Here is a 27736-nt window from a genome sequence, read left to right as displayed (position 1 = left end):
CTAATAATTGGGCTGCAGGTTAAAGCCAGCATCCAGGGGAGGGAGTCTGTCGTGTCCCCGCTGACCATCACCGCTGAGAGCGTCACCTCGGCAACCACAACACAAGTTACCAAGGTAACACCTTAACCGTTCCCCTGCTTACAGTTTAATAACTGGGGCTTTGAGTCCGCCCACCACACCTGTGTCTCATGGTACACTCTTCAATATTTCTCGGTCAAATAAAAGGGGCAGATATAAATGATAAGGCAAAAATAAAAGTAACTTTTTATTTGCCACGCAGTGTAATGCAACAGTGGTAGAAATCCCAGTACGCAGTGATACCAATACCATCTTGTTAATATAGTGCACCTGGTTATGTACAGTATCTCTATCTCTGAGTTCAGAATTATACACTGTGAAACAATAAAGATTGAAAGCTTTTTTAATTTTTGGTATTAGACAAATGATCTGGCGCACCACAGATGAACTTGATGTTTCTGAAGTAGACAAACACCATAGCTACAAGTTTTTTTGTTAGAAATAAAAAATACAATAAAATCAATTGTGAAAATGACTTTTGTCGTCCCTAAAGCAGGCTGGTTAATCGTAGTTAATGAGGTTCTGATTCATTCAGTTCATCTCGTTCTGTGTCTGCTCTGCAGACTGTCAAAGGTGGCTACTCGGAGACCAGAATCGAGAAGAGGATTATCATCACAGGGGACGATGATGTGGACCAACACCAGGTGAGAGGAGCAGTGCAGAAAGTTCAGTGAGTCACGAGGCACTGGAAGCTAATGTGTGAGGTTCATGAGCCGTGTGCTGGTGCCCCGTGTCCCCAGGCCCTCGCCATGGCGATCCAAGAGGCCAAGCAGCAGCACCCCGACATGCTGGTGACGAAAGCAGTGGTTATCAGGGAAACGGAGTCTCCCACTGAAGACGTGCAGCAGCGGGCAGAGGTATGTGGCTGTGAGAGCGTTAATACTGTGCTCACGTGATGAGGTGGTGGTTACAGGAGTACTAAGCCTGTGCATCATTTGACCGGGCACAGAGTTTCTGTGAAGCTTCACAGTCTTTGTGGGAAAGTAAATCTTGTGGCAAAGAGGCACAAACACAACTACAGAGATTTGAAACTACCAACGAAGACACAAAAGAAGCAAGAAGCAAAACTACCGGGATTAAATCATTATCTCATAATCCGTCCACGTTCGAATGTGATGACAGATCCCTATGTTGTCTCGTTGCAGTCCTGATCGGTCATGCTTGCCCCCTGAGACAGGGAGACACGAGAGGGATCCACCCTGCAGTGCGCCACCAAGAGGACTATCTACCCCCACTGTGGACACACCGACACAAGAACAGACTGCGTTCCATGAAGTGGTCAGCAGACCCTTCTCTCCTGTCCCTTTAGACAATCCAGCTGTGACCCGACCTCCTCGCCCTCGTCCCGTCCCGACCTGTCCCAGCCCCTCCATCTTACAGGACGTGAAACGACTTCACCACCCGGAGTGACGCAAGACTGAAAGAATCAACCCAGTCACTGCTGTTACTATTTGAATTCGCCCCTATTAAGAATGATTTGTTTGAAACTTTACTTGCGTATTATTTTAATCTTACACAGGATCCTTTTTAGATCCCAAACTGCCCATGGCCTCACCTTTCCCTCAAAAATCTATTTTAAAGTCAAATATCTCCTCCGTGCTACTGTCATATATGAAATGTACTTAAGAGCAGAGAATGGTTGGGTGAAAGTATGGGCGCGGTGCTGGTGATTGGGGGGCTGCTGAGGTTGGTGCCAAGTGGCAAAAGGCAGCCTTTCAGCTCATTGCTGCCACCTCTTGGCTGTGACGCCCACAGTATAATCAACTGCTGTCTTATTAGCTTTTTACATTTTTATCCATAGAGAATCTAATTTATGTCCAGTGTTTGCTTGTTTAAGAAATATGTATGATATCAGATGATTATAATCTGCATGTTTCAATAAAGGAAAATGATGAATAGCTGAGGGAATGAGAAAAAACAACAACAACACGGACACAGTTGAAATCCACAAGAAGCTCCGACATGATGAGACTGAGCACACATGGAGAAACTGTAAAGAGAAAAAAATGAAAATACAGAAAACATGCTGGTGGACAACTAATGTAGACGAACTCTACGGAGGAACAGGAGGAAAGTTCAGTGGCAGCTGAAACTCTGCTTTGGTACCAGTCTCCAACACGCCAACATCACTGTCCCATTTTCCCGCCTCCTCACTGTAATATTTTCCATCTGGTGTCTGCTCACCATCAACATAAAGAAACGCCGGGCACACGTTTTGGGCACAGTCATAAAGATTTGTAGAGACATTTTAATATGAAAAACGTTTCATTGTCAAGTTTCAGAACTGTGATGACATGTTTCTACCGTTTTTTCCTACTTGATTTCACTGACTTCCACCATGAAACAGAGTTATAGTTATCCTTGTGGTTTGTCTTGGACGTTTCGGTCTTCAGTTGTGAACCTGCTGACATCGCTCTTCAAATCATTTTTTTTTTTATCCTTCTACTTTGAAAAATACTGAAGTGAAACGTAAGCAAAGTCATTTAGAGACATGGCGCCCAACTCCAAACAGCAAGTCTGCTTAGTTGGGATACTGTTATGCATTTAAGAGAAATACAGTGAATCAGGGAGCTGACGTTTTGCTGTGCCTGAATTATCTTGAATCTTGTACCTACCTTTTCATTCCATATTCAAAATCAGAACTGACATCCTTGTCAATAATCAACTGTCATATTTTATTCTTTCAACCTGCTATAGTAGATTTGTTGGGGTCACTTAGAGGCAGCGCAGCGAGATGTGAACGCAACATTGACGTATCATTTGTTAAACAGCAGATTTTCCAATTTTTGATTCAACGTGCATGTTCACAAACACTTCCTGAAACGTTCAAAACCACAAGACTAACCCGGGTTATTTTTGTTGTTGTTATTGTTGTTGTTTTCTGACGGATTAACCTTAAACCTTAAGTTATGGTGTATGAGTTTGTGTTTGTATTTATAGGAGTGGCGAGTGTGAGGCCTGTGCTTTCCCCCCCCCCTCGTTTCCCTCGCGGACAAAGCCGAGACCCGTAGTGCGACACACATGATTATCCACAGGACCGTGACTTATATATCCCGGGTGACCTTTAATACTATACTATGCATCACTTATCATCCACGAGAATCCCCCCTGATGGACCCCGACCTGTGTTAGCCACGTTGCCGTCATTGTTGGACTTTGTGCTGTGAGGCACACTGCTTAGTGAGCATCGCAATAAGCAGCCGTTCGTTCTTATCCTCTGTCCTCTAAAGGGAGAACACTGTGAGCTCTCATGTGCACCGAAGGTGTAACCAAAACCTAAAACAGACTTAGTGATATTTAAAGGAGCTTTTCCAACACTTGGCTTTCCATGGCTTTGTCCCCCCCTTGTCTAATCCCCCCCATTTCCTCGACTTGAAACTGACTACCTGCTGTTGATGTGTCCGTGGAAACTACAGATTCCCACACTGATGTATATTCTAATTTTGCTCTATTTTATTTGATCTGGTCATGTGACACTGGACTGTTGTGAATGCACTAGCTTGCCATGATAGCAGCACATATACTGTAAACTGTCGGGGAAACAATTAGACTGACTGTCCTCTCTGCAGTAGTGGACACTGCTGTTGGAAGAGAAACACCTGTAGGCGTCAGGAGAGGAGTTGTGAGTGAGTGAGTGAGTGAGTTGAAAGATGGAGGGAGGGCCTTATATAAATATTAATATATGAATATCCATACTCGTGTGTATTGTCCCGTAAACCCCTGTAGAAATGGACCGGTGCAGGGACGTGTTGGTAGGCTCAAGGGACGAGGCGGTTAAGTAAAACCCAAAAGGACAGCAGATAAAATAGAAATGTCACATGGACGGACGGGTGCCTTATGTTCGGAGTGCTGGTTGTGGGAGTGGCAGTTCTCAGTGCTCAGCTGAAAGTGCTGTTGATCACCATGAGGCCGATGTAGAAACGACCTCTGCTGTCAGACCAAGGTGAGGAGGAGCCGTGCTGAAAGTGAATTAGTGTCTAGTAAAAGAAAGTGACACTGTGTGTGCAGTGAAGAACTAGAGTCTCTGAATCTGGACTGTTAATCCACAATGAAAAATTATAAATATATATATGGGCCCCATTGACGTAGAAAACCAGCACAGTGCAGATTATGGATATGAGTTTAATTTATTTATTTTGTAGAGTTTTTTTTTTATATTTTTGTTTTATTACAATTTTTTTCTGTGAAGAGCATCAACCTGCTCCGCTTTTTTAGCCTCCACCTTCAATCCTCCACTGCCTTTTGCTCTACATTCCCCTCGTGCTTGGTGGTGTGTATTTGCTGTATTTGCATTCAGCCTAAATGAAAAAACATACATAAATAAATGTCTCAGTATGATTCAAACACTGTCTCTGATTCTGAAAAAAGGGGAGTGGGATTTTTACGTTGGGTGGTAATGAAGGAGTGAAACTTGGGTAAATGTTGTTACTGGTTTTTTGTTCTTTTTTTTTTTTTACATCAATGTGGCTTCAACATTTTCATGCATTAATAATTCCCCATATGAAATAAAGGACTTCAGTAATATCAGTCATGGAAGACAGTGTTGTGTTGCCATCTTGTGGCGAAATTCAATACACCACTGAGGTGCAGACTCAAGGTATTTGTGAGCTCTTAGTGCCACCTGGTACATTTCCAACAAACTGAGGCAACAGTTCAACTCGACATATCATAATACTTCACTCTGAAATTCTTATTTAACTCCAAATGACAATTGGGTGTTTTCCAAGCACAGATGATCTAATGGTATCAAGTTGAATTATGGGAAGTATAGGATCAGTGTTGAAAATATGGGCTAAACGTCAGGAGAGCTCAGCCTCTGCTGCTTCTGTTTGAACCATTCTTTTTTCGCCCCACAAGTTCAGTACTATCATGATTTGATTATATTATTGAAAATATAAAATTGACACTTTAATTGGCCCACATGCTAAATCTTAATCAATCCAGTACAAGAGTTCAGGCCTAGATTCCTCCTACAAAGATAAAAATGTGATGTGGAATTCATTTGAATCCATATGTATTATTGAGGTTTGCAGTGGTGTGGAGCTGGACACTGAACTGGCCTATTCCCTTCAAAATATAGAATCGATGGCAGATCTGTTGTACTTAATTAAGTAGCCAATGGTTGTATTTTGAATCCTTTATTTATGGAACCTCTGCCATTGTTGGGAAAGAACGACAGAGCTTGACGTCGCTGTATAAATCAATAAACTTTATTAACACAGTATAAACAACAAACAGCAACAGAGGAAACCCTCATGTAAGAGCGTATACGGACAGTAGGCCTAGTGCATAGGCTGACAGTGACAGAAGCAAGACACGGGGCTGATCATGGTTCAGTTTTCATGGTACACACACAGTATACAGGGACCTATCAGATGTACAGTATGAACCTGGCACGTTTCCCGGAAGCCATTCAGTTGGTTTGCAGATGAACAAGAGGAGAGAAGACAAAGTATAGTCATGCTGAGTAACAGTTACGGCTACTGTATGAAACTGAGTTTTTACATAAAAACCAAGTAAATCATCTCTTAAGAAAGGTTTCTTTTTATATAAATGATTTGAAGTGTACAAAACAGTATATTACACGTTTCTTGATGCATGGTTCCGAGCAAGACCCAGTAGCCTACAGTACACTTCCCTTCAAAGTACTACAAACTACTACAGCAGTCCCACATGGCATCAGGACACGATGGAGAAAGCAAAAGATCAGCAGCATCGTCTTTTTATTAAGAACACACACACACCTAGAAAAATGCTCCAGGCCTTATATATTGCCAGTATCCCATGCGAACAGCAGAATGCCATTTGGACAAACCTCAGTAACTTCGGCATTGCACAAAGGATGCTGCCCCAACCCCCCCCCCCCCCCCCCCCCACCCCACCCCCATCCGATCCTGACCACACACAGCTTCTATCAACTCAGCAGCATGTAAACTTCACCGCGGCTGCTTCATAATCCTATGCTTCTAATGTTTTTTTGATATACATGTGATAAGTTAAGGCTCTTGAAGGACCTGAGGATTTTGAACATATGATGAGGCACACAGAAGGCAAAGAATAGCTCTAGACACAGGGCTAACCGAAAACAATGAGGGGCACGAGGCGGCCACCAGCGCAGTTCCATGGCCAAGGTAGAAGGAACGCATGGGGAGATACTCTCCAACAGCAGCATGGAGCCATTTCTGGTTTACAGGTCAGCAACGATCACACTTGTGGCTTTAAGGACAACTTTTCTCCGCCATCGTTACCCAAGAGGACTGGCGGCAAAAAAAGGCATGATAACGCGTTATGTTAGTTAAAACGCATATGGTTATTATTGTGTTTTGTGTAGCTCCATGACATTAAAGTAACAAAATTCGTCCACCTCTTAATATTAATTAATGAAAAATCCACTTGGCTAACCAACATTAGCATGTGCTGTCTCATCATAATCCTCTCTCCGCATAAGACGGCCGAGAAAAACTCTTTGAGTGAAATATTGCAGGAACAGAAATGCAGAGATGTAACAGGGAACAGTTAATAGTTAATTTACTTGGAGAAGAAAAAGAAAAAAAACCTATCTGGTCTTTTACGAACAAAGTCACAAGTCTTAACTTACTTTAGTAGACAACAGGTACACTGTCAAATCACATTCTTATGCTCCCGACTGGAAAAGTTGATGATTTTGTTTGCCATGCACCTAGTTGTCCCGATAGGCCCCGACTGACTTAAGAAAACAAAAATCTATAAAAGCTCAACATGTCATACAAAAAGATGCATATAAGACATTTTTCTCTTTCCCCTTTTTTTTATGAAAGCTGCTTTGGTAACAACGTAGTCACAACAACGGCCGACTTCCTTTACTTAGCCTGGGTGCTGAAGGGGACTCCTTCCCTGACATCTCAGTGGCAAATTTTCATTTTTTTTGAATTTTTTTTTTATTTCCATCAGCGTCTTCCTTCTGCCTCTAAAATCTAAATGAAAAGATCCAGTTACACCAAAGTGGGCTGTGTTTGCGTTCCGCTGTCAAGCTGTCCCAAAATCAGAGGCAACGTCTGCTGGGAGCCGTTTGTCATAAAGAAGTCCGAGCTGTGAAAGACAGTGCTATTGTGCTGAGCGCCGACAGAGTGGAGACCTTGGACGCTGAGCCGACTGCGTTGGGGCCTGAAAAGTTATTGAAGGGGACAAGGCAGTTAATCTGATTGCTGTGAAAAGATAGAAATAATAAAAATAAAACCGCGACTTTGGCATTTCATTTCTTTGATCGACCTCTCCAGCCTGCTTTAGTAATCACAAGCTGAAGACGTGCATTTCAAAAAATATTTGAGCGATATTACTCAAGCAGTGGTATGAAAGAGTATGAAAAGTATCTTAAATAAACTGTTCAACTTTTCATGTATTGCCTATATACTGTATGTATATGTATATATATATAGCACATATTCCCGCTCTCCCTGTTCCCTTGGAGATGATGATAGCTAATCTGTTCTGGCAAGACAGCAGCATGGGAGTGGATTATTCAGCTCAGCCTTGAGGGAGGCGCTAACTAGACCTCCACTGACCTGGTATCCTTGGGATGGTGATCTGCCTGCTACTGCTGCCTTCCCCTCCCTCCCCGAATGGTTTTATCTGGATGATGTAATCCTCATCGGTGGGCAGAGCTAGCTCCACAGAAGTGGTGTTGGTTTCCATGACATTGGGGCGGCTGTGTGGGTTCTTCTTGTAGAGCACCTGAGGACCAAATGTTGCAAGTTAAAGTCAAGAGTCAGGCACAGAAGGCAGCGGCAACAAGGGCAATTTTTCCGGATAAAGCCTGGCGATTCGGTGTTTACTTTGTAACCGGTGACCTCTGACTCGTTCTCCAGGGCTCTGACCTTCTCCCAGTTCAATATAATCTTGGAGTTCGATGTGTTCCACATCACTTTAACTGGTGGCTGACTGGGCGCTAAGAGAGGAGAAAAGACATTATTCACCTCAAACAAAGGCTGAACATTGTCAGAGAGCAACTGCTAGAAAATCAGATCTGACACTTACGTGGCTTTTTGGTGGTAACATTGACAGTGGCGCTGGGAGGCCCTGTTCCAGCGGTGTTATACGCCCTCACTGAGATGTAATATGTGGTGCTGCCTTTCACCCCATGGATAATAGTAGACGTTTGATTTCCTACCGTCCTTTGCACGCTGGCCGTGTCTTCCCTTTCACTTCTACTCCAGTACCTCAGCTGGAAGGCAACAGGGCAGAATCGCAGACGTGAGAGCAGAAAACACGACAAACACCTTAAAAGCTTTACACCCCTGTCGATGAAGTGCCAACTGGAAAGCGGGAGATGTGAACTCAACTGGATGGAAGATGTGAACTGGTCTGAAAACAAGCTCCAGCGAAATGTCACCTCATGTATCTTTCGCTCACTGGGAGCTACCTTATCTGTGTCATGGTTTAAGTGTGGTGGTTAAGAGGAAGGTAAAATATGCATGAGAGGAAATAAATAAAAAACAAAAACGGACAACAAAGAACGGGAAGAACAGAATCCTCAAAAAAATCCCCTGCCATCAACTTCCACTGATAACAGATTTATTTCTTTTGTCACCTTGCTTGTCAGCGCTGAAATGGCTGGCATGCTTGACAGCACAAATATAATTTGTCTATTTATAATTCTGGCACTTTTGCGCCGTCCAAGGATGAAAACTGGCCTTTGTTAACATCTTGGATTTCGATAATGAGTGGAATTAACTGAGTGCAAAGCCACTGTCTCAAACTGCTTTACCGTGTGGATTAGAAGCTAAATGCCCCATCCCTTGGAGTATTGCATCAGTAATCAGGGTGGTTACAGTACTTAGGTAAGCAACAAGAGAAACACAACTAAACCCACAGGCAAGGGACTATGCCGGGCCATTATGCATGCAGTAAGCTATTATCTCCTATGCCCAAGGTGCGTAAGCCTGAAAAACCCATCAATAATAGAGGAGAACAAGATTCAACAGCATTAGTTGCCATGTGCTTGCGCGCACGCACACGCTGATTTGCATCCAATGGAGGCGCAACAGACAAGCTATTTCACTGTCGCTCACCTCATAGCCCAGCACTCTTCTCTTGCTGGCATTCCAGGGCAGAGCTTTCCACAAAACTTCAATCTCGGATGCAGAGAGGCTCTTGGCACGAACCCTGGTGGGCCCCCGGCCAGGCTCTGGAGTTAATGTATAAAGATTTTAGAAGTAACACGGAGCTTTGACGACCCCCTCAAAGTAGGAACAGCAAAACAGTTTCAAAGCCGTTTCTTTCATCTCAACAACAGAGGGAGGGGAAGACATCTGCAAGTTATGATGGATGACGGCCTTCAAGATGACTACTAATGTTCAGGATCTAGTCTTGTGTAGCTTATCCTAGTGTACGTGGAGAGCTACTCCATAACGTGCTTTGTCATGATATGAAACCCCACTCACCTTCCTCTGCAGAGTAGATGGTGGTAACAGGTCCAAAGGGCCCCTCCCCCTCATTGTTGTAAACCCCGACCTTCACATGGAAAGGCGAGAAGGGCTGTATGCTCTCATTTTTGAAGACGTATCTGGACGCCTCCGCAGAAGGTACCGCCGCCTGCATCCACCCCGTGGCACCGCGGGGTCGAAAAGCCACTACGTAGCCGAAACCAGGTCCGTTCTGCAGCTCCTCTGGCACAGGCTGCGGGACAACACAAGACCGGTTTAAAGAAACACACTCTACTGTCGCTCTCAGAGCAAAAGTTACATTTCCAGCCCCGCTACAGATCACACACACTAATCAGGTTAAGACTTTGTGTCTTGTTGTCACCTTGGTTTTTGAGCTCCAGAAATGGTCTGCATATAATTAACCTTCTTGTTTAAGCCAAATTAAAAATCCATCCTTACTTCTACGTCCAAAGGACAATGCCTCGTGAATTTTCAACATTGATTCTCTGAAACTATTCACAGCAGGGTCTGATGATTTTGAGCAGCCCCGAATTAATGTAAACGTTTCCAGCTGGACTAATACGCAGTGGCTTTGTGGAGTGGAATGGGAGGAAAGAAAGAAAGAAAGAAAGAAAGAAAGAAAGATCGGAAAAAAAAGTTGGGACTTCGAAGGAGCCATTGAGTTTAATTATATTATTGAAACCTCAAAGAATTTTTCTCTCCCCCAGGGTGACAGCAGCAGTTATTGCCTCTCTGTTCTTAAAAATGAAATGCCATACATTAAGCCGTTCAGCTGTTATTAATGAAACAGGGGCCCAGATCCACAGAGGATAATGACGTCTGGCTCCCTCCTCCGTGGGGGAGGGGGGTCCTGAGCGAGCTTGCTTACCTCCCATGTGATGACTAATTCGGAGCGACTGCCACCGCCTCCACTCACATTAGCTGGTGTGATCTTCGGAGCTGGAGGAAGAAGACAGATCGGCTTAGCCTTGTTCACTTCACACAGCGCCGAGGAGGCACATGTGATCACTTTCCACGTAGCTCCCCCCAAATGGCAGAGGCAAAAACTTTCTTTTGACACGTTTGAACACTTCAGCATCCAGAAATCCTGTGCGATATCAGCAAAGCGCTCACAGCTGAGTCAGGTGTGACCAAAAGATGCTGAAGGTACGAGACACACGAATGATCTAACGTTGGGGGATCCTGCCGCCTCCGGTTAGACGCCGGGTTGCAGCTTTTTCGAGAGAGTTTGTATGTTTCTCCGTTGGTTCAAATTGAAAATAACTTTACCGAGAACCCAACACCAAATGTGTATCAACATTTTGTGAATACTTCCCTTAGGGTTAGGGTTAACCCTTGTGACAATAATTATATGAGACGATTGATACCACTCTCATGTCTCTACAGTCTACACTTAAATTTGAAGCTATACTTAACCAAGACTATTAGCCAGGCAAGCTGTCTTGTCCCATTTTCCAGTATATACAAATGCAAAGTGTTAAAACAACAAGTTGTGGGTTTACAGGTGGGTGTTATAAATACTTTATTAAATAACAGCCTTAAAGGGGGTGCCAAGCTATCCTCTTCAGGCTGTAGCGTCACAAGAGAGTGAATCCAAATCTGTCCTCCAAATCTCTGAAAGCAACCTAACAAACCTATTTCTTGAAAATTTCAAAAACAATTCCTTTAAAAAAAAAAAGAAGACGAAGAAAATACGTGAATTATGTTTTTTCTTGAAAGGAAAGACCAAACAAACAATGTGTTGCATGTTTTGCAAGAGGCATATTAGGTAGAATTTTCCTGCTCATGCAGTACGTACAGGTCCCCTTCGTCCTTGCTTGTTTGGATGGCTTGCTGGGCTCGCCGGTCCCGATGGTGTTGCTTGCCAGAACTCGAAACTCATACTCCACCCAGGGGCTCAGGTCTATTACTGTAGCTGTCAGCCGGTTGCCCCCCACCACCTCAGAAACTGGCATAAAACACACAGTGCCCCCTTCAGTATGAAGAAAATATTGAAGGGTGTGTGTGTGTGTGTGTGTGTGTGTGTGTGTAAGCTTAGCATCAGCAGCAGACTGTCCTTCAGGCTGACAGGCCTGGCAGGACTACACCACAGGTACATGGCACAGGTGTAATCCCTCACAAGGACACATAATCCACACAATACAGAGGAAGTACACCTAAAGGAATACCATGACTTTCCATTTACCAATTTGGCAATATCTTTTTAAAATATAATAAATCATGCATTCCATTGCACATTGTGCATGTTGACTGTTTTACCAAATCAAAATATGAGGGAGAAAGAGAGACAATTTCCTCCTTTGAGGCAGGAGTTTACCTACGAGGTCGCCATGTATTTCTGTTTCAAATATATGATCCCGGCATGGTAAATCAATGAGACCAGTAAAACTATCTCACATCAACCTGTCCTTAATTCACAAAAATATCAATAGAACAGGGTATACAGTACGGGATAAAAGCACATTATACCAATCACGCATGAATGCTAAGGGCCCCATTAAAGAGGATGTGGGGACAAATTACACCGGTGCTACCACTTAACTGCACTATCAAATTACAGCCCTGACAACAGGCCTCATCATCAGGACGGGATCCATGTTTCAGGATTCCCCGGAGTCCGATAAAATGGCGGTCAATGGTCACGCTGCAATTGCGTACCATGTGGTGCTGGGGTAAAAAATGACATCTCCAATATTCTCACAGGCGAGGCAGAATGAAGAGTGGCCCCCCTCCGTGTGATTGGAGGACGCCACGGCTGGTTGGAGAGAGCTTACCTGTGGTGACAGCCTGCCACCCGAGGGAAAAGGGTGTCCTGGCCTGGATGGTATATGCCGTAATTGGACTGTGATTATCGGGACCAGGCCTCCAGGACAGGGAGGCTGTGGTATCGCTGATTTCTTCTACATGGATGCTGGTGGGAGGCCCCGGGGGACCTGATAGATGGCATAGACATAGGCAGGAAAGACGAGAGACAGATAGAGAGACAGACGGAGGAGGAAAGAAAAGGAGGGAGGGAGGGAGAGTTGTGTTGTGTATGTTAATCTGGAAGAGAAGGAAATATAATGGGGAGTGTGGCGCTGGTTTTAGCACCTACGGCTAATCTAGTCAGTTCAGTATGAAACCTTTGGGAGCTTTTTGGTCTAATTAGACACTAAATTTCCCTTAAACTTTGGAGAGACTCATTTTCTATTCGCCTCCCTTTTCGTTCTACTCCTTTAGTTCTTCATTAGCGTGGCCTAACCATGTCACAGTAAACATGAAGCACTAACAGACTCCCACCGTCTTCAGCAGTCAATTATTAATAGAGTATCTAACTGTACAGAAAGATGAAACATTGGTAGGCTCAAATATATGCGCTCAGAGATTTTGATTGTATTTTGAACTGAAGTATACGTCCGCTTACCTCTGACAACCAAGTCAACGGCAATGGAAATGCTGTCCACCTTCGTTTGCACGGCACACGTGTACTTCCCAGCATGCCTCAGCTGGATGTTTCGAATCATAATGTCTCCCGCTGAATGCTGCTGTCATTCAACACATGCATGGTCATACACACACAGGCACACACACACGCACGCGCACACACGCGCACAGAGTTCCATAAGCAACATGGTAAGCCTCCAGCTATTGTAATTCAAGAACAATACTGACTTTCCAGCCACATGGGAACAAAACCAGCAGAACAGAAAGCCCATTTTCTTGTATGTGTGTGTGTGTGTGTGTGTTGAAAAAATAAATCCATATTTCCCCATGCAGCCTTTTTTTTCTATAATCTAAAAAGAATACAGAAATGTCTCTCCGTATTGGGCCCACTCCATGCTTTTATGTTGTCCCTGTAAGTAGAGAAATGTGCTTACTGAAGCAGCTTGCTTCTGATTGTGGTATGGAGCTGTATCAGATGTAAGCACAGCCTAATGTAAGGTATTCTTTTTCCAAAGCAGTCTCTTTTTTTCAATTCCCACTCCAACATTATCATTCCATCAGAGTAGAGCACAGCAGGCTCTTTAATAAATTGGACTTGGCGGAAAGCTGTGGCACAATGGCAGGAGGAATTCTGTGGAGTGGCTGGTAGCTCAATCAATGTGATTGTAGATGTACAGCAATTCATTTGGAAGATGAGACAGTAAATTATGGCACAAGAAGCACCTAAATTGTTTTTCTTTTTCTTTGTCTTTATGTCGGCAGTTCTTGAAGATTTCTCTTGAAAACTATGCCTGCATATCACATGCTGAGGAGTAAGCTGTGAAACCCTTTAAAGTATACGGTGGCTGACTGAGACTGGTTCCAGGGTATGTAAATTCCATTTTAAAATAAACCACAGGCAGCAATTTTCTGGCCATAAATAATACACTTGTTACAAATATCCCCTCTGCACTGCGGCTGAATTTATTATGACCCTGCTAAAAGAAGAAGTATAACACTGACGTATCAATGAATCTTCAGAGTCACCTCTTGACCTTTATTCAATAAAACCTCTGAAGGGGGCTGCAAAATAAATCAATGTCTAAAGAGCACTGTGGCGCCCATAAAATGAGCCTTCTACTACATACTGTAATGGAGCTTGTTTCTTAATTACTTATTATGTAATACAGGTCATCTGAAAAATATGGCGATGTGAAAGCCGCTCACCGGTTTCCTGAATAACAACACAGTGAAATGAGCACACGTGCTGGAGACAATCTGCACCGAGTGAAAAATGTAGGGGGAAATCAATATGAGGTGGGCATTGCAAAAGTAATGCATGAAACTGCTCAACATTCCCAGAAGGAGATTTCATTGGCTCAGAGTGCAGAGTTAGTCTTTAATCTAGCACTTAGATTTTAATACGGTGGTGAACAATGTTTATATAGGAACTGAGAAGAGGAAGAAACAACAGTTTTTAATGCTGCTCACACTGTTATGTGTTCAGCAGGAATACTGCAAAAGTTAGTCCAGCTGTATGATCAATGATAAGGTGATCATGTAGATCAGTGTGGGAGTTGGCGCGGTGGTGGTATATGATGAGAGATGCAGACTGACTAACTCTGGATGGGAAGTTCTTCAAGTTATTACAACTGTAATATTTCATTGAGAAAAAACCCCACAAACAGGCATCTATCAATGATCCTGTGTGGCTGATGAGTAATAATTACTACAATTACATGAATAGTTTCCTATGAGTGAAGCTTTGTCTCTATATACTAAGATAAGATATACCTTTATTTGTCCCACAATGGGGAAATTCGGGAAGTGTCTAATGAGGTTTTACATTAATGTAACTTCTCTGGCATTAATCTAGTGCATTATATTGTGATGGTAAAGAGCAGGAAGTTCATACAAGGTTACTATATCAGGGAACATCATTCATTATGATGTTATAATAATAATTTCATCATAATGTTAATGTTACCCTTTTACGTTAACCAGCACAACATATTGTTGGTTTCAGGTGGTTCATTTCTCACTCCCTGTAGATCTCACTTTGTGCTGTCTCAGTCAGAGGTCTCACTGTAATTTTCTGGTATTTGTCATTGCAAATGTACGTTTCATGTCAGGAATCAAATTTATTATCATATTAGATTCAAGATGTAGAAATTTACTTTTTAATGTCACATACAAATCAACTGCTAAACAACAGTAGTTTTATTTTTCACAGCAAGTTGCTTAGTTTCTAAATAGAGAAAATGTCTGTATATATATAAAATCAATACATTGAGATGTGTTTTCTGACACTCCAGTCGTGAGAACATCTCTAATTGTTTGTCAGTGGGAAACCTGTACAGCTCTCACAACATGACAGCTGGTTTTAAAAATCAGGGGCCTGATTAGGGAAACCTGGGGGATTATAATTATTATGTACTTACGCCTCCCACTTTTTCAAAAAATCCCCCGTGGCTCCCGAAGTGGATGAGCTGCTCGTTGAAGAACCAGGTGAACTTGAGCTCCAGAGACGGGTCGTGGTTCACTTGGCAGGGCAGGACCACGCTCTCCCCCACGGTGACGTCCAGCGTGGACGGCTGGGTGGTGATGATGGTCGGCTCTGAGACACACATTCCCAAACCCATCCACATTTGATCAAACACACTGTTCGCAGGCATTGTTCATGGGCATTATGATTCAGTACAGGAAAAGACTTTTGCGAAAAAAGCCAAGCCCTTCCATCATCCTTATGGATATGTCAGACTCAGTTAATAGAAGGATATGCGGGACAGAGCACACAGCAAACTAGGGCACACGGCTACAATAACTGGTATTAGTTTCGGCCTGAGCTCGTCTCTGTGGGGACTCTGAGACGTGTCTCTCCTGCATCCTGTGAAGCCTCCATGTGTCATTGTCAGCTCTGCCATCAGCCCGGAACTCGCACCGATTGGCCTAAAATTCCCAAAACGCACACCGCTAGGAAAACAGTAAACAGCAGTGAGCACTTCTTCCAGTTACTACTCAAGCCTGAAGCTCATCGCAATTGCATCACACAGAAATAAGGCGAGCGTCCCTTATCTCCACTTGGGCGTGAGCGGCAGAGGAAATAAGGGCGCGGGGACATGAGAGAGGCGAAAATAAGAGGCAGAGGCTTTGTTCTCAGAGTGTGCAACACCTATCTCCCTCTTGGGGGTGCTGTGATTACTTGGTTGGAATTGCCTCTCTCCGAGCACACAGACTAAATTAACCATGGCAAATGATTCCTGGACGGGCATAGATTCATGTGGAAAGTGCCGGCAGTGCAGTCTTCATCCACAGTGAATTCGATACCGTCACTGTATTGGCCCCTTCACTCCGACTCACACACACACAAACACAATGCTTCTACTACTACCATCAAAAACGCTGACAGTGTGATTTATCTAGTCGTTTTTTCTGATATCAGGCCAGAATGCTATCAGCTGCTTGTTTTTGTCACGTACACAATGAAAGCGTGTTTGAAAGGTCCATTCCTCTGTTGCTGAGGTTAAATGGTTTGCAATCACCTCGCAGTAACAACGTCGTCACACCACACAGGAGGTGTTCGACGGTCTGCGTCAACTCTACCTGCGCACTTTCGTAAGGCTGGCTACACCTTGTAGAGTGAGTGCAGGAGCCAAAAAAGGAAACCTGAAAAATTTTAAAGGATAAAAAAACACCCCCTCTTCACTATAGAATTTGTCAAAGCTGTTTTGCAGAGGTTTTCATGGCGAGACAGTCACTCTAAATGATGTGAGGAGAAGGAAGAAGGAGAAAACAAATGGACGAGAAAGGCTCTACAGGGGAATACTTACATGGACCCACAGTCAAAAATATTTACTCCCGTATCCCTGCAAGATGGAAACAGACTATAAACATTTATTTCCGTTCTTATTTCTCGAGCAGGATTGGTGTATTTGCCTCTTCTCTAACGTGAGCTCCCCTCCTTGCGGTCTCCTGCTGCCTCCAGGGATTCACTGGAACAATGACTGCGGGAACACGCTCCCTTATTACCCTCCTCTGTCATCATTTGTGACAGATTATATGGACAAGCAAGGTTGGTTACACCACCACAAACTGGGCTCTTGACCATAATTTGATTGCTTTCCATCTTGTCGAAAGCCTTGTTACCTACTGCCACTGTAAATAAGAAGATAGTAACCCACTCACTTAGCGGGGTCAATCAGAGACAAGATGGAGCGCGTGCAAACGTGCTCAGACGTACTGGGTGGCATCTGAGTGAGCGCTGCTGAGGTGGGTCAAACCCGCATTGGCATTTTTCAGTCAGTACTTAGGAGAAAGCGTTCTCTCCACAGACACCATACATGTCAGTGTTTAACATCAATAAATCAAACATGTCAAACAAATCTGTTGTGAACTAAATAAATGTGATGTGTGTGTGACACGATAATGAATAACTCACTAATCGAGGCTGTACATGTTTTTACTCTCTAAAGTCCTTTTACCCAAAGATGAAGTGATTAAAAAAAGCAGTTTTTACAACTGAGGGACAAAAATGGAGAACCAATTTTTTGTGTAAGTGATTGCCCTTCATTGTATTTCCTTTTTGTACACATTTTCACAAGGAGAAAATAATATGGTCTGTCTGTGTGAACCCATCATGAACCTGTTTGTACAGTCATTACTTTACTTCATGTGAGACTTAAACAACCACATGAGAACAAGCCCCCTTTCAAGTTCTAGTTTAGGCAACTAAAATGTTAAAGATCATGGTGAAAGTTAAACGACATGACAAACCTCTTGTGTCTATTGAATGGTGTTGCCATGTGGCATCAATGTACCAACTACCTCCCTTTAATATTTCCATTATTTAAGCAATTTTAAGTAAGTAAAGCTCATCGTGGCATGGAACTACAAGATGCTGAGTTTTTTTTCTATTTGTTTTTTTAATGATGGTGGTGGAGAGAGCTGTGAGACACAAGACCAAGTATGAAATGGTGACTGAAACACTGCCCATTAAGACTTGATAACCAGTAGTCAAATTCAAGCCATTTCCAAGCTGCTGCTCTGCACTGAAAAAAACCTTGAATTTCTATGGAGGTTTTTTAAGCTGGAGAACCAGGATGAAGATTTAATTTAAGCAGCATGTAGTGGAACCACTGCTGTAAACAGCAGCAACAATCACAGCACTACATACCCTGTTAGAGCAAAGGAACTGAAGGAGGTGTTGGACCACAGAGCCCTAATGAAGCCAAACGGAGGACTTACTGACACAGGTTTTATAGTAGGAACGCTCAGAGAAGCTGTGTACCAGTAACATATGGGTGATCAGAAAGGAGAGCGGGATAACATTTACCCAATGGCTCCCTCGTCCTTTCCGAGGCATACTGTCATGCCTCACATGGCCAGTTCCACCATACAACAAACATCAGGCCTCATGAATAATGATTCCCCCCGTCATCCCCCCAATTCCCAGCGGACAATCCCTCCCATTTTTAATGGTCTAAAGCTGTAATGTGTAAGCGTGTATTCTCCTTGAGTGTATATACACTATAGATTTTCACACAAGGTGAGTGATGGGAGCTTGAATAATGCATAAAGCAGGGCAAGGAACAGCTACAGGCCACGTGATCCAGGAATTTTGAAAAAACAAATTTAACAGAGAAATGTCACGATCGAAGTCCTCCAAACTGAGCCTCCTGGATCCGGAGGCATGCAGGTTCAAGCCAAACACAAACTTCTAAAGGAAAGGCTTTTTCTCCAGCAGGTCAAAAGCCTTTTCTAAAAAGGATCCACACAATCTGACGGTACACACTGGGCTAAAGTTCACGCCATTTATCTGAAGGTAACCCACTGTAACATCAACCATCTCATTCCACGTTGCAGACAAGAGCCCTTCAATTCTCTGTGCAATCTTTCAGGTCATTTTGTAACAAAAATGTGGTGACTGTTATGAAAAGAAATCATTCCACTCCCAATTTCACCATCCCCTGCTTTCAAATCAACAAACCAAGAAGAATGATTTCATCATCTTTTTTTAAGTCACTTATTTTCTGAAAGACCAATCATAGGTCTCACAAGGACAAACTTCAATAGCAGGAAAACCTTGTTTACATCGCTCAACAGATATATACAACAAGCTTTCAATACTGCATTCATACGCTGTGCAGTAGCGCATCTGTAGCAACCTGCTAGTGATCGCTGACAGATGGCCTTCTCATTATTTTTTCTATATGACTTCACATTGTCGCTGGCATTTGACATGGACAGAGGGGTTTTGTTGGAAAATGACTTCCCGCAGCTCAGCATAGTACTGGAAAGATTCTCATGTCTATTTCTCGCCCTCAGTGTGTAAAACAGCAGTGAGTGAACACCTCCAAAAGCCAAAAACTGTCAAAAAGCATTGATCTTTGCTGACTTACTCCAAATCTCATATGATCGTTCAGAATCCTTTTCATTTAACAAAGCTGAGTCTACAGCCAAGCCAGTGACTCTGTGAGGCATTACATAGACTGTGTTGCTCCAAGCTAACATGCTAAAATTAGCATGCTAGACACGATCGCCATGCCAATGCTAACATGCAGATTCCTCATCAAGTGTGTTTACTTTGTTCAACATCTTAAGACACAGACAACAACAGCTAGTGTGTGTTAATTTATTGTTTATTGAGTCCTCATATGCAGGCTGTGATTTATGAAAAGGAGGGGGGGGGGAGTGTTTTATGGGAGTGGCCTTGAATTTAATTGAAACGACCTCTGGCATGTGAGACGGACACGCTAGCAAGGACGCTAAACCCATGGGCGCTAGCAACCCTTGCAAGTACGTCACTTATGGTATTGGCGAGTGAATTTTACACATTGCACAGCACAGCACTCGGCTGGTCTATTGGTGAAGTAGCATTGATCACTTTGAGGGGGGGACACATTTTGTCCCCAACGGGAATATAAAAATAATTAAGCGGAGTTTGGGATATGTAGACCAGAAAGGGGGAAAACCCACGCGTTCCCCACGGCAAATTGCACACTGCTCATATGTGGTAGTTTGTACAATATCAATATGTGTTTGAAATGTCTGATTTCGTGGTTAATACCTGACAAATTGCAGCTCAGTGAGGTAAATAGTGTGTGCCTTATTTATTTGTGTCCTGGCCAAAGCACTTTTACTTTGTGTGTTGTAGATGTGTACATGTGGCGAAGCAGCAGTGACACTGTTGCAAATTTGTTCCCAGGATTCAGAATTTTCCTGCTTTATAGTGACTGTTGTATCTAGGATCATTGTTTTGGTCTGAAGAAGAACAATTTTGCCGCATAGCTCACACAGTTGTCAAATTTTTTCGCCAGGCACGCCAAAATCCCAGTGTACAGGGGCCTATCATTTGCTAATTAGCACTAAACCGAAAGTACGTCTGAGGCTTGTGGGAATGTCATTACATTTGCCGGTGTGTGATCATAAACCAAATTTAAATTTTGACCTGATAATGGCGCTAAAAAAGTTAAGGGATCATCCACGTTATTACAATTCATCCTCTGGCTGATCATTAATGCCTGAACAAAATGTCATGGCAGTCTGTCCAATCGTTGCTCAGATATTTCAGGCTGGCCCAAAGTGGAGGACAAAGGCTTTTTTCATCTCTAGAGTCATGCTGCTATTGTAGCACGGATAAAAAGTGTCAAAACCTTAAATGCCAGAGGAAGCACGATGATTCAAAGGGGTCTTAGACTAAATGCTTCTTTCTTGTGTTCCAAACACCTCCAAAGCAGAGGGCTGCAGTGATGTGTCGCAGTGCTGGAAGATGAATTGCCCTCAGGGTTTGCAGAGGCAACCAGAAGTGTACGCAGCATGATGTCAGAAGTTTCGAGTTTGCTGACCATCTGTAATGATCGGAGGCAACCTTAATTGCAACGGCTCATCTCCAGTGTAATCAAAATTCAGGGAGCACGTCCATAATCAAGTGTAATTAATCTCGTAATATCCCCCCAATGTTGGAATAATGGAGACATTAACAGGGCTCATCTGTTGTGACTGCTCCTCCGCTGTTTGCTAGGTGGCTTTCCACACAGCAGGAGATGCTCAATGCGTTTTGACAGGTATTTTTCAGCATTCATATCACCAAAGTCAATTTGAATAAACTACTGTCATCTCCCATAAGGGCTGCTCACGCAACACAAATTTCTCCCCGCTAAACAGGCTTCCAATCCTCAATGAGATAGTACATGTAAATTACCCCATCCCATTTTCCAAACAGTATTGACTGTGACAAAAAGGCACAAGATCATACACGTGAACATTTGTACATCAGCTCCAGAAAACAGCTTTAACTTATGATGATGGAAAGGACGCAAGTGAGAGTGGGTGTCAAATAAAACCTGTATTCCCTTTCACAAGAATAATAAGTGGATACCGGAGCCTTCTATTTATGCTGAGGGAAGATATGAGGGTGTGTTTCCTTGCAGCTTGATTGGAAAATCACATACAGGCCATCGACACGAAACTACAGTGAGAGCTGCAGGTTCCACCAGCCCCCCACCCCCCTCTCTCAAATGCTGATTGGCTGGGGGAAGTCGGGGTACCATTTTCCTTTCACAGTGTGTGATAAATGGGTGAAAGGAGGGGCTAGACTGGCAGAGAGTGGAGATTCTGTGCTATTCGTTATGTCTTAGAGTCAAGCTTAAATTCAACACAAGTGCAAAAATAGAAAATGCAAAGGCTACTGATTATCTTGGTAGAAAGCCAGAGATGTCAATGGGAGGCAGAGTGAGGATTCAGCCTAAATCAGCACCGAGGTGCACTTTGAGCCCTCCGCACATTCTTGACTGCTGCTGACATTCAAGGATTCATAATAGATGAAATCTGTCTTTTAAAATTCAACAGGAAAAGGAAACATGCCTTGATAGTGATTTACAGCAGACAGAGCTCGTCCAGAGCTTCTTTTTTTTTTTTTAAATACCATTATGTGATATGTTTACTTGCAGAGAGGGAATTACTGTGTAGGTACAGCATAGGACATTTCTTCTCTTTTTCTTGCTACTATTCACATTGACATTAATCAATGTTTTTCAAAGTATTCAATCAGAAGCCCGCCTGCAGTGGCTAAACAAAAGTCAATTAATCCATGTTTCTATAGCAACCACTGTTCTGAGACATTTCAAGGGATTTTATAGATCGCTACTTTGTAGAAGAAAGACAATTGAATGGATTGAACTTTTGAGAAAAATACATAAACTGGAGAAGAAGAAGGAGAAGCTCTGTCTTCCAGACTTTATGAAAAAATGATTTAACTTCAGAGAGTCGGGGGGAACATACAGCATTTCCCATCACAAGGGGAATTGGAAAGATTTTGGCGCTACTTCATTATTTTTTTTCCCCTTTTGACCTAGTTCCTTCCCTACCAGGTGAACGATTCACACCAGCGCAGGCAAATGATTGCCGTGCTCTGCATGGTCACATGTGGCTACACTGAACAGGATCTACTCTGAGGCAGGTGAATACAAGATCTGGGTGAATTTGAACAGCACGACTCTGCACACAGGGTTTGCCTTAAAAATCTCAGTATATGCCGCCTGAAGTGAATCTGGAGAAATTCAATGGCAGGTGATTTTATTAGTCTAAAAATTCGATGTGATGGCTCCAACAATCTGTTGAAATATACTGCACATGTAAATCTATACCAAACCGTGTGAGATATGAGGCATGAACTTTTTCTCCTTAAGGCTAATACTGGAGATCAATAATTCCATAAATCTTTGCAAGCCAGCCAACAGGAATGATCAAGGCAGAATAAATAACAATGGCACAAATGAGCCATGCAACCTCTGTGAAAAAAAAAGGGAGGGGGGATGGGGGGTCACAGTGAGGGTATAGTTCGCTGAATATGTCAGCAAATACAGCAGGAAGGTGGTGAGAACACTATCCCCCTATGGAAACAGGACAGAAAAAACAGCAGTGTGCACAGAATAAAGCCACTCAATGCACAGCAATTTATACCCAGCTCACATTCATTTTTAATGAAGTATAATAAGTCACAGCACCAGAGCTGAAATGCAATCCCCAGCCCAGATGATCTAACAACACGAGGCCTTTTTCACTGAGCATATTCTCTGACAGTATTGGAAGCACTGAGGCAGTGAGCGGAGTGTTTTCAACACCTCAGAAAACCTGCATTTGAAAAAAGTGTCCAGAACTTCTGTCCAGAGCAAAACCGAGTTGCGAAGGAGGCTGTGATGAAATGTAAAGAGGGAACATGAAATACCTTTAACTGTGACGCTTCCTTTGCTGTTTGCCACACCAAACTGGTTTGTTGCCAAGCAGGTATAGAGGCCTGCATCGGATTTGGTTGCGTTCCATATCCGAAGGTTCCCGTTGTCCAGAATGGAGACCCTGTGGTTAAAAAAGCAAATCACTTATTGTTTGTAACAAATGCTTGTGTGCAAACTTTACTAAAAGTTTGACTAGTTGTCATGGGACTGATCTAGCAGCAAAGATAATACAGAGCAGAGAACATTTCTCAGTGTGTCCAATTAAGTTATGCGTCTTTGCAGATAGAAACAATGAGAAAGAGGATTGTATTTTCAGGAATGATTAATTCAGCACATGACTTACAAGATATCTAGAACAACAGTGGATTCGTGCCCTTTATACAATGGCCACAAGTGCTTCAAAAAAAGGTCAAAAGGCCTAAACAAACCTTGACATTTTCTAATAACAAGCAAAAATGGAAATTTTGCCCTTGAAACCAAGGTACTGGGGGAAATCAAGAGTGGACCACGCATCGAAGTATGCTGAATTTTAATTATCTGGAATGCTCTGCTGAATCCGCAGACTGTAAATATGAAACAGCGTCAGCCTGATTGTGAGGAAGGGGGGGTAAATTGCTCTGTTCTTCTATATGGATGACTTCACCACTGAGTCAAAGGAGTCGCAGTGAGCAGTTTCATCCACTGTTAGATGGCACAGTTTGTCTTGTGAGAGATTATTTTTCTTTAATTTCAGTTCTTTATTTGCACACATTAACACAAGCGTTATTGCAGACATAAGTGAGAGCATGCACAAACACTTAATGGCTACGTGGAATGTGGAAGGATAGAACCAACAGATAATAATAACCCAACTCTACAGTCCCCCCCTCAGCTCCACGGGGAGTTTTAGGATCATTCAGATGATTATCTTGGTTTTAAGGCCCTGAACTGTGTTGAAACATTTTCACTGCTCTCGTCAGGCAGAGGCAGTGACAAGCTCATGAACATTTGGGGCATTTAAAAGCTAAAGAGCAAATCTTTTCCTTAGAAGTTGGTAGAGACCAAAACAGAGCTAAAATGGATACTACACTAAATGTGAACAGACATGCCACTGCAAATAAGCGCCATTGTCCACGTCGGCAGCATGCATTAATATTGGAGGTAACTGCTTGCTAACTTGTTCTTCCTATCGCACTTAATAATTAACACTCAAAAGTAAAAGTGAGTGTAAGATTTACAGCTATACAGCTGGAAGACAATCAGCTTCTTCTTTCTGTTCTCACTGTAAAGGGTAAACAGTGTGCATTTGTTTGTTCCAGACAGATGTAACTCCCTCACATCACCTGGGGCGTCCTCTCCAGCTTTGGATTGGTCTAAATGACTTGTGGCACATAAAACAGAAAAAAAAACATTGTTAGGTGAGCAGGGCGTTTTCCTGTTTGCACCAGTATTGCATTTAACCGGGTCTTCTTGCAAAATGCGGCTGATACAGACTGACACAGTGTTGTAGTTGCCCATTGCTTCACTGTCTTCATTGAGTCTTTTTCAAGTGGCGGCTGTGATAAGGAAGCGCAGAGACAGTTAGTAAATGGGAATCTACTTCCAAAACCGCATGGTGCCGCGGAGTGGAGAATTCTTGGTTTATATGAGCCTGAGATTTTTAAAAGAAGTAAAGAAAAAAAAGTGCTGAATGCGAAGTAGCCAACAACGACCATCAGTTACACAAGGACTTTTAGGAAAATGGCCCATTTAATGGCACAACAGTCATACGACAGACCATAACCCTGAGCAGAGTAAGCACAATTAAAATAACTGTTATACAATAATTACATTACAATGCTAGTGGTCTGTGTATTTTGTTTAATATTAATATTTTTGTTTGATCATGTTTTATCATATGCATTTTTTATCTACAAGAATGGCACTCAGTAGAGGGCACACCTCTGCCAAGGTCAAGCAATCCTGGAAACTCTGGTATATTATTTGGGTCTGCAGCAAATTGCACAATGACAGGGCCCATGCCCTTTTTGCGTGACCCAGCTGACAAATAAAACAAACAGGCAAAGAGACAAAGGCGGCAAAAGAACCTACTTGGCGGATGTAATCAAGTAGTATAATCAGTGAGAAAGAGAAAAAACAAATGGGAAAACCTGTTATTTCAACTAGAACAAGCTCTGACCCAGTTCAAGTCAGACAGCACAAGCCTCACAGCAATACCTCAACATAACTAAAGACCTGCGTTTGTGCGCTGCGTTCTGTGCATCCCCAATCCCCTTATCCTCAGGGAGAAAATAGATATCATGCGACTTGTACAACATGCATCTTGTACGAGGAGGCTCTGCGGAGAGCAAACAAGGGGTGCTGCACGTGAGCACAAGAGCTGTAAGAGAGAGTTAAATCGTCCGTAGCCCTGCTGCGGAGCCAACACTGCTCTTGTCCATTCACTGCACCGTCTACCTCCTTTGTACGTCCATACGAAGGCTGCGGAGGTACTTCCCTTTCACCGACCGTACAGTAAGAGGAGCAGACTGGGTGTCTGCGTAAGTGTTCATCATTTTCATCCGAACCCTAATGGAAGAGCAGACGAGGTCGGACACAGCAGAAGTAAACTCAGGCCTGGCAGTAGTGAATAAGTGATGGAGGCTTACTATTAACACATTTCAGTTTTGCTCCCGTCTTCCCTCTTCCCTGCCACAGCCCAGACAACGTGTCTGCACGCGGTGCCCATTATGTGAGGAGACATCTTCCACCTCCATCTCGAGAGAAGCCAGCGGAGGGGCAGGTATCAATAATTCACAGGTGAGATGAACACAAGTGCCACTCCTTTCATCCGTGCCTCACCCGGCTTTAATGGACATGGCAATAATTCTTGTAAAAGGGAGCAATTATTTGGAACACAGCGATATGGCCAAATGCACTCGTGTAATCCTAAAAGACACAGGTGTGTATTTTGGTTGAGCTCAAGCCTCTGAGGACGGGGTGCTGTGCAGTGTTGATCCTCCCCGCTCTGTGACAAGATGAAAGGGACAAATAACATCAGTCACAGAGCAGCTATCACGGGCACTGTGAAGTGGAAATCGCAGGGAAAGAGCCTAGTCCAAAGTAAAAGCCTGTTTTTTGTTACTTCCTTACATTCTCTTTGAGACACTGTTAACAGATGCAGACGTTGCTTTTTGTAAACTTCCTCACAATCAAAAAGGCACATGAAAGCCTTGTTTTGATGTTTCATTCAGACATATTTTGTCTTTGATCTGTTTGATAAATTCTACATTGTGAAAGGAAACTGTCACAATCCAAATAATGAGACACGGGGAGAAAGGCAAGAGAATTGTGTGTGGAGAGCAGTGGCTTTGAGCTGAATGTGTGGGCCCAGGATGTGGAGCGACTTTCTAATGGCAGCAGCGGGAGCCTCACGCTCAAATAGTGGAATCCTGTTAGCTCTCTTTTTTACACAAACACACTAACTGGCTGTTGCCGTCGAAGAATGGGAGGGTCCTCATAAAAATGTAACATGCAATCAATGTGTGTAATCACAGATCGGATTCTGATTTGAGTTCCAAAGGGGTTCATGAATACTCAGTGACTGTGAGTTGGCCGATTGGCAGCGTGACTGTAAGGTGGAGGCCTGTACGCGTCTCTACTTAATTAATAGGGTAAATAAAACAGCTTGTGAAAACAGGGGTTAAGATTCTATCAGTGGAAGTACTCAGCCATGAGACCACAGGAATAGAGATCGTGACAAGCTTATGGTGATTTCACCAAATAATTAGACTCAGCTAAGGCCTTCTATACACAAAGATTATCGCCTCAGTGCGCAGACAGCTTGCTTTCAACCCACCACTGCAGCAGACACTCGCTTCAGATACCAGTTAACTAAATGGGGAAGGCAAGTATGAAAAAAGTCCTGCAGGGGATGTGTTTGATATTGTGTTTGCCCGCCGCGGTAAGCTCACAGATAAGGTAGTGTGTGTGTGTGTGTTACTATTTCCGATCCACACTGACCATCATCGACCTACCTGCAGGGGATGTTTCTAATCATAATTGTATCAAAAATGTCAGTGTTGCTCACAGTGCCGGAGGCAAGAGGCCGTAACGTGGCGAGTGTGTGGAGAAAAGAGGCGAGGTCACCACATCCTCTGAGTCGGGACAAGGGGTGGGACCCAACTTCAGGTGTTGATCTATGCTCTTGACTGCTTTAAAAAACCCTGAAGTGCTGAGGGGGAGGGGCTGGCTGAGATAAATTGAAAGGCTGTCCCTCCTGAGGTTCCCCACCCTGTGCTGTGCTGGAGAGAAACGGCCTTGTCAGCGGCATAAATCAAGTGCAGCTGGGCAGCGTAGACCCATGACGCTAAGACCTGCCAGGCGCGATGCAGCCGCAGTACAACTTCTCTGCCTTTATGCAGCATCAAGACCGAACGAATGTGCCTTCTATTTCCTTGTGAAGTTGTGAACGCCAAGGGTAACAGGCGATTAGAGACTACAAAGCAGGCACAGTCTTTTGTTGTTGTTTCTTCAGACAATAATGTGATTGGCTGACACCGGTGAAATATGGACACCTGGGCATTTACTTTTTGACAATTCTCCAATAGAGGTGTAATTGATATTGATTTTTGCTCTGCTCAG

The 27736-nt window shown here is 43.3% G+C and overlaps 2 protein-coding genes across 10 annotated transcripts in view; one reads left to right on the top strand and one right to left on the bottom strand.

Moving 5' to 3' along the window:
* LOC118310104 (band 4.1-like protein 1) overlaps positions 1-4605 on the top strand; it is a 78631-nt gene extending 74026 nt beyond the window's left edge. For all 8 annotated transcript variants that reach the window (XM_035632916.2, XM_035632915.2, XM_035632918.2 and 5 more), the window contains 4 exons: positions 19-114; positions 642-722; positions 819-935; positions 1224-4605. In XM_035632916.2, the coding sequence (XP_035488809.2) occupies positions 19-114; positions 642-722; positions 819-935; positions 1224-1229 (300 nt within the window). In that variant the 3' untranslated portion in view covers positions 1230-4605. The remainder of the gene's footprint in view (positions 1-18; positions 115-641; positions 723-818; positions 936-1223) is intronic.
* Positions 4606-5968: 1363 nt separating this feature from the next.
* The window catches only part of cntn4 (contactin 4), a 137388-nt gene continuing 115620 nt past the window's right edge, over positions 5969-27736 (bottom strand). The window contains exons 12-23 of one of the 2 annotated variants that reach the window (XM_035632563.2): positions 23128-23255; positions 15344-15519; positions 12904-13021; positions 12275-12433; positions 11299-11448; positions 10369-10439; positions 9498-9732; positions 9126-9241; positions 8092-8278; positions 7890-8002; positions 7620-7788; positions 5969-7221 (exon numbers count right to left, since the gene is read on the bottom strand). In XM_035632563.2, the coding sequence (XP_035488456.1) occupies positions 7130-7221; positions 7620-7788; positions 7890-8002; positions 8092-8278; positions 9126-9241; positions 9498-9732; positions 10369-10439; positions 11299-11448; positions 12275-12433; positions 12904-13021; positions 15344-15519; positions 23128-23255 (1714 nt within the window). In that variant the 3' untranslated portion in view covers positions 5969-7129. Of the gene's footprint in view, positions 7222-7619; positions 7789-7889; positions 8003-8091; positions 8279-9125; positions 9242-9497; positions 9733-10368; positions 10440-11298; positions 11449-12274; positions 12434-12903; positions 13025-15343; positions 15520-23127; positions 23256-27736 lie in introns of both variants that reach the window. The other variant, XM_035632562.2, reaches the window with a different exon arrangement.

This window comes from Scophthalmus maximus, chromosome 6 (genome assembly GCF_022379125.1).
Source record: "Scophthalmus maximus strain ysfricsl-2021 chromosome 6, ASM2237912v1, whole genome shotgun sequence".
Classification (NCBI taxonomy): domain Eukaryota; kingdom Metazoa; phylum Chordata; class Actinopteri; order Pleuronectiformes; family Scophthalmidae; genus Scophthalmus; species Scophthalmus maximus.
Note: the sequence above shows the minus strand (reverse complement) of the source record. Positions and strands in the feature narration are given on the sequence as shown.